Source organism: Branchiostoma belcheri, unplaced genomic scaffold (assembly GCF_001625305.1).
Source record: "Branchiostoma belcheri isolate BF01 breed outbred unplaced genomic scaffold, Haploidv18h27 scaffold753, whole genome shotgun sequence".
NCBI classification, from domain to species: domain Eukaryota; kingdom Metazoa; phylum Chordata; class Leptocardii; order Amphioxiformes; family Branchiostomatidae; genus Branchiostoma; species Branchiostoma belcheri.
In genome coordinates, this window is record NW_017804413.1 from 6,677 (window position 1) to 13,878 (window position 7,202).

General features: G+C 42.1%; 2 protein-coding genes across 2 annotated transcripts in view; one reads left to right on the plus strand and one right to left on the minus strand.

The window, feature by feature from the left end:
• The window catches only part of LOC109485436 (small nuclear ribonucleoprotein G-like), a 4,595-nt gene extending 4,004 nt beyond the window's left edge, over positions 1-591 (plus strand). The window contains exon 5 of the mRNA XM_019789043.1: positions 15-591. Within this exon, the coding sequence (XP_019644602.1) occupies positions 15-42 (28 nt within the window). The 3' untranslated portion in view covers positions 43-591. The remainder of the gene's footprint in view (positions 1-14) is intronic.
• A 2,386-nt stretch (positions 592-2,977) lies between these two features.
• Positions 2,978-6,864, minus strand: LOC109485435 (the record flags this gene model as incomplete). Its single annotated transcript, XM_019789042.1, has 4 exons — positions 2,978-3,557; positions 4,106-4,204; positions 4,641-4,768; positions 6,688-6,864. Coding segments are annotated over 4 exons (675 nt in total), but the record flags the coding sequence as incomplete, so codon positions are not given.
• Between the last annotated feature and the right edge of the window lie 338 nt (positions 6,865-7,202).

A 7,202-nucleotide genomic window follows, 5' to 3' on the forward strand; every position in this document is an offset into this window, starting at 1 on the left:
AACAGTATCATAATGTTGGAAGCCCTAGAAAGAGTTGTCTGAGCTTACGCCATGGAGACGCTATGGTGAAAGGGTTTCAGCATTCAAGGGGCCAACCTGGAACAGACTTTAGTACTTTACTCCTTAGTTAGATCTTGCTATGGACAATATTGCTAACATTCGCATTGTGTTTAGTAACTGTACTTGGATACTGTACAAATTTTTGACAAGAAGGATCCTAGGAATTATGGAATTTAGTTTGTTCTTTCTTGTTTCAAGTCAGAAGATCATGTAAAACCTGATACAGTTGTACTGATAGTAGATCATGGATGAAGGTAAACTGTACATGTCATCAATAACTTCTGTGTGGAAGAGCATACTTAAAAGTAGAGAAGTCTATTTTAGCTGTATTTTCACTGTCGAGTATTAGTAATTTTCAAGATATCACTGTTCCAAGTTGTTTGCCATGGGGTTTTTTTGTGTACATGAGGACATTTAAGATATGTTTTTGTATTGCTGTTAAACTTACCATCAAGGACATTTGCTTAAGAAACTTGAATTGTACCACTTTTGATACTAGTACTTGAAGAGATGTAACCTTGTGAGCATATTTTAAGTACAAAAATGGTACGACAAGTGTGTGTTTCTTTACTGCGTTTTTTTTTTTACAGCTGTTGGTGGTAAATGTGCAGATGTTAGTAATCTCCAAGCAGATCTTTTGGTGGGGGTAAGACAGTATGAAATTGGCCAGTCTGTAACCATTTCCCCACCCAAAATATGCTGGCTGAAACATAGAAATGTCAATAACTGGGCGTCGTGGTTCAAAACCGCAGACATCACAAAACATATGTAGGACCTTCTTTTCCTTTAGTTAAACTGTCCAAAACAAGAATTCGGAGATCTCATACCTCTGTGAAATATATGAGTTTTTGTAAATGTTTTTATTTGTCTCATTGACTATGGAAATAAGGTCGTAATTAGCATAATCTAGTTTAATTTATGGTTTTCTTAATTCAAATAATGTTTTTCGTGTAAAATTCCTCTCCTTTGTCATACTTCAGTTCAACATGTCCTCATTCATTATGTAAATGACTTCTACATTTAGTGGGGCAGATAACTGAAATAATCTTTTAAATTGTGATACAAGCGCCGTACAAATACTCATGAGACATTACGCGGGCCAATTGATTTGACTTTTGGTGCCCCCTAGCGGCACTTTTTGGTACTGCAGCCGACCTTCCGGGCTTTGTATCTCCTGTTCTAAACATGCTACAGTTATGATTTTTTTTTTGTGGTAGAAAGCTGTTGGGGTAAAAAAAGTGACGTAAATTTTGTGTCTCTAGCAGCTTGCGTTGGAACTGCAGTGGCGTTTTTTGCCGGTGCACAATTTGCTCCAAGGGCGCTCTTTGGTACTGCGGCCGACCAAAAAGTCCTCTCCTTTAAGCAAATTGTGCACCGGCAAAAAACGCCCCTGCAGTTTCAACGCAAGCTGCTAGGAACACTAAATTTACGTCACTTCTTCCTTACCCCAATAGCTTTCTACCACATAAAAATCATGACTGTAGCATGAAAAAAAATTCCCCTCCTTCCGTTCCCTGAACTCATTGTTTTGCTTGGTAAGTGATCATGAAATGCGCATATTAGAGATCTCGGTCACCAATTTACGATGTTGATTTTACACTCCCGACTGTGCCATGTTTCGTACAGTTAGCCTGGGGATTGCATGCAGTAGGGGACACAGCCTCAGGGGGTCGCAGTGGCTGATTTCATAGAGCTCTTTGGTATCAATTGCAGAGCATTCAAGGTTCTTAAGTCATATATAAGTAATATACGTCATATATAAGTAATATGCGTCATACCAAGGCCTTGGTCGCAGTTCTCCTGTAGGTCACTGGTATTTCTCCGGGTTGTTGAGAGCCGGGCTTGTGTCATATATGGTTGACATGTGTCGATGTGACATTGTAGCTACCTGGCACCGTATTATACGTTCCGGATACCCGTTCGTTATCTCTACGGCGCACGGCTGTGCCTGGATTTGGGTTGGTCATTACTGTTGGAGTAGTTTCGTATGCTGCTCAGGCTTTGGGATGTTGCGAGTCGGATACGTTTTTATGTTTGTCATATGTGGTTTGTTTGCCACACACCCTTTTTCCGTACTCCGTATTATATGTTCGACGAATAGTTCGATCATTATCTCTACAGGGTTAAGCTGGAAGGAAAGTACCCGGTCTTCCCTGGTTTGCTGAGTGCCAGTTTGTTTAATTCGTGTAACCTTTGCTGATATTGGCCCGCCAATTTTTTTACTGGCACCGTATCCATACGATCGGTATTTCGTTATCTCTACAGCCAATGGCTGTGTATAAGATGACGTGAGATTTAACTCAGCACATCTCCTTGCACACTTAATTTTTGTGTTTTGACTATGGAACGGCTATGTGCTGGAGTATGACTATGACTCATTGGACTTTTATGCTTTTTATGTATGTTGCCCTCCTTTCTTTTACTATGTAACAATGTCTTGTCTTGTAACATGTTGGTTCCCCTTGGAACAGCGACCCTCACACAGCTAGTACTAACTTGCTGCATGTTAACTCAAAAATTTATCAACATTCAGTGTCTTATGAGGGCCTGAGAGCTTCCCTCTATCTCTTAGGCATAGCGAGCTTTATCGTCATTTTTACTGATCCACATGAGTATTATAATTCTATATTGTAGTCTCTACTGTCTTGTCCATTCTCCCTGCAGGCTCTGGCTCAATATTTAAGAGTATTCTTTCTAGTAGGCTTTCTATACTATTTTGTAGTCCCAGTTTCTCCTGTTATCTTCCCCTGTAGCCACCTGAAACACTGAGCCAGACCCTGCATCTGCTTGGAGATTAATATGCAAACATATCGGGGAAAATGTGTGACAGGCTGAATAAAAGTTCTAAACGAGAACTATGCGGCTCCAGGTGTCTTACTAAGCTTATAAGGGACGACTGCGTGTGCAAGATGTCGGTTAGCTTGAGGAATGAATCCCCTCTACTTTATATCGGGAAAAGTCTGTCTTATTTTGTAACAAAAGAAGGTCTTTCCTCCATTACAGTATTATTTGTAGCCAAGTATTACAGCAACTATGGTCTGAGGTGTAACCTGTCAGAACAACATGTTTCTGAGAAGAGGAAAATACAAGTACAAGTATGTTGCCTGGATTAGATATTTATGTAAAAAGTGGAAAAGTCAATTTGAGAGCAACACGCATGCCTTAAGTGCATTACGAAACATCCTTACTGCTTTCTGTGCAAGGTCTGATGCTTGGTATCTATTCTTCAAAAGTTGAAAGGCCGGCTAAAACCAGTGAATGCAAAAGCCACCACACTGATAGCGGCAAGGACCACCACCCTGTCTCCCTTTACAGTGGGGCTTTTGGAGGTCTTACAACAACCGGGCTTGGAGCAGCACTCAGGGGGACACGTGGGGCTGTTCCTCACACAGGTGTCAGGGTTGGTCACCGGGCAGCAGTCGAACGGACAGGTGATGTCAGTCTCACCTGGATCACAGGTGTTGTCACCGCAGAAAGGTGCATCAGAGTCAAGGCTCCTTGAGAAAGGGATCATTTTCATCAAACAGAAACCTGAGCTTAGATGTTTTTCCATGGTTTCCTGGGAAATGCATTATGTTAGAATCTTAGTGCAGCGGATAGTGCTCTAAATTTTGCTTTTTCTAGTAAATAATGATATTAATCATAACTAGAAAGGCAACATTTGTGAGCAAATACAGCATATTTTACTGCCTTTCCCTCCCTGATGCAAAATCACCCTTGTGCTAAGATGGACCATTCATCTGTCAAAAATCAGCTCATTCCAAAATGGAACTTCCCAATTTGACCCTAATTCCAAAGTGGACTCATCCAAAACAGCCCAATGACATGTAAAATAGGAGTCCAAAAGAAACATTTCTGTGCCGAATTTCTGACCATTTGGCCAACAAAATTAAATCATTGACCAAAAAAATAAGACAAAGGTGTATAAATATATTCTCTGTATACCCGGTACATTGCGGACAAAAAGATTCTAACAACGACAGTTATAAAGACCATTGAAAGTTGATGAAATGTCAAAAAGAGAAAAGTGCTAGTGGTGGCTTACCTGGCCTTCTGTTGGAAGCGTTTGTTACAGCGGTTTTTGAAGAATATGCTCCAGACCCAGCACGCACCAGGGAAAACCCAGGAGTACTCCTTGTTGCACCTGACAATAACAGTAAATCAACGTCAGTTCTAATAAACCAAGCTGACCTGCTTGCTGGTGACCCCCTCCCAGCGTATCTCGGCCGAATGCCGACGTGGTCCCGCCAGAGGCGGTGAAGCCCGTCCTAGAACGGATACATCATTTGACTGTTATATAATTACTGATCTTTAAGTTCCTGCCACGTAAAATTTGGTATTGCATATAAATAAAGAAATATTACCCCGTAATCCATGACCAGGTGAAGTCACATTGGAATCACATTGCGTTTAGACGCAAATCGCGATGCGGGAAAACCGATTCGAAACCACCTGATTTGTAACGTTCAGATGGGGCCTACTTGAAACCAGCTTCGGGGGAAACCACATGTAAAGCGCCTTCACTGACTTCATATGAACAGGGCCTAAGTCTTCATATGTAGGTCTTCCTTTTTACTCACGTTTCCTGCACCTGACTTTGCCCAGCACAGCCTCCACATTTGAAGTGTTGGAGTTCCAACTTGCCGTTCCCCTCGTCGGCTCCGCAGTGTCCGCAATACCGCCCGGCACTCGCGCCCTGGTACGTGGTCTGGAAACACCAGGGATTGTTACCCTTTTGCACAAATACTGTTTACTAATCATTGGCTAAATGTTGGAAATCCGGATCGATCCTGCTGTAAAATTGCAACATAATGTAACTCAATACTGAGTTACCATGGTGACAGACGTGTGGTTCAGATCATTGACTTTACTTGTTTGTAGAAGAAGAAGAGCAAAAACAACATCGACTTAATTTTATGGATGACATCCACGCGCGCATTAGTTTTCGCCTGTTCTCAAAAAAAAAAAAAAAAAGATCAGAGGCTCTGGCCTGGATCTAGGCCTGGGTAGTCCATGGTAGTTAGCGACAATACGGAACCGGCCACCCAGGCTACCGAAACTCCGTCTCCGACTCAAGAACTCAGTACAGTATACGTACAGTGCCAATTCATAATTTTCGCAAAAAGCAGCATATACCGGCTTGTACTATGTCGCATACTTCGCTATGTATTGCGGCAAATTCACAGTGTATTCCTGTGGTTTATTTTTGGCTGGGATTTTTTTATTCGCCCGCGCGAACTAGTTTGGGGGCCTTCAGAGGATGTCATCCATAGAATTAAGTCGGGGTGGCTGGCCTAAACATAAAACAGCATCATCTGGACTCAAAAACTTAACCCTATTCAGACCGGGCTTTTTTGGGCATGCTCAGACGGGAGGGGGGGGGCTTTTGAGGCCCGCCCCCTGTAACTCAACAACCACTTATCGTAGGGCCATCAAATTTTCAGAGAATGATGTAGTAATAAAATTGGTTCATAACAACAATTTTTGTGTAATTATGACGTCATTATGACGGCATTTATATGCTTTTTTGGGGTAAAACCCTCAATTTTTTTTCCGAAAGCCTTAAAACAAACTTTGACAAAAATGTCTCTGATACAATATTAATGTCTGCTAAGACTTATGTTGCCCCTGCCAACAACACTGAGGTCAAAATGACGTCATAAAATGATGTCATGCATAATTAAGCTGTCGGCCATCTTGGATCGGAAATCTTGAATTTTGAAAATTGCATTTAAAAAAAAACAGCCTAAAAACGTAACGCAAATGGACTAAAGATGCTCATATGAACGTTTTATGTGAAAAAAACACGGAGTCGATACGAAAAATTAGTGAAAAAACATGGCTACACAAGACGTCCGCCATCTTGGATGTTGACCGATGACGTCATCAGATTAGCATAAATTAGGAATATTTAATGAGGGAAATTATATATAATTATATAAAATGTTATGAATGTTAAAAAGGAAGTGTAATTCAACGTAGAGCCTGGAAAATTTTAATGTTTGAACCAAAATGACTGATTTTTCCAAAAACTGCCTGTCAGAAACCCGTTGCCATGGCAACACAAAAATTAGGAATTTATCTAATTAATATGAAATTGTTGCCAGATGTTTTTAGGAAAAGTCACCAAATTTGACGCTTCTAGCGCAAGCCATTTTGGCGCTATCTGAGATGAAAGTGGGCGCGGGCCTCAATGCCCCTCCCCCGGTCTGAATAGGGTTAAGGTGAATTGGTGTTGACAATAATGACCGTATCATGTGTATCATTCACAATGCCCGTGGTGTGGCTAAAAAAACACCCATAACAAAGGCGCATAGCGGAACGCAGCCGGACTCCCGAACATGAACGCACAGAACATCACAGAAGGGCGTTCTTCACCCAATATCTTATTGCAATCGTGGCCCTCAGACGTTCAAAAGTAGAACATTATTTTCCAGAAGCGTGCCTATATCTAGTTCTTAGCAGTGCTTTAATGCGTTAGGATCAGGGACAGGCAGTTCTGTATAGTTACCGCGTAGCCACTGGGAACGTATGCGGTTACGGTCCGAGTGAAGTCAGCTATTCGGTTGATACGCGTGGACTACCCACGAATAACCGTGCTTGAGCCTGGTTCTGGATTCAACATACCCTGTCACATGTGGGGTTCCCGCCGCTCTCGTCACAGTTGTTACAGCAGACGTAGAAGTGAACTCCAGAAGTTCCACCCCCCGTAATGTGCACACATTCGCCCTGGGGCGGGGCGGGGACCGTGCGGACCTGACGGCCGGACGTCTCCCGGACAGGCTCCGTCTGCCGGCCCGAAGACTGGGATAGGGTTGATTCAACTCACTACATTAAAAGATTGGACAGGATTCAAGCCAAATTCCATATATTCTGGTGGGAATTCTACTGTCCGAAGCAACTGCAAATTTTGAGGTATAGGGAACAAAGAACTATAAGAAAAATATCACAAACATCTAGTTCTAAGTACGTAGTGTGCAGCTGGCCTATTACTAGGGCAAATATTCAGAAGTCACGGGTTTCGAACTGGGTAACAAGTGCTGAGAAAAAGACTTTTGTATACTTGCAGGCCCTGTGTGTCAGAGATTTCGTTCGTCTGAGACCCTATATTTTTGTTTGTTTATTTTTATTTGTTTGGTGTC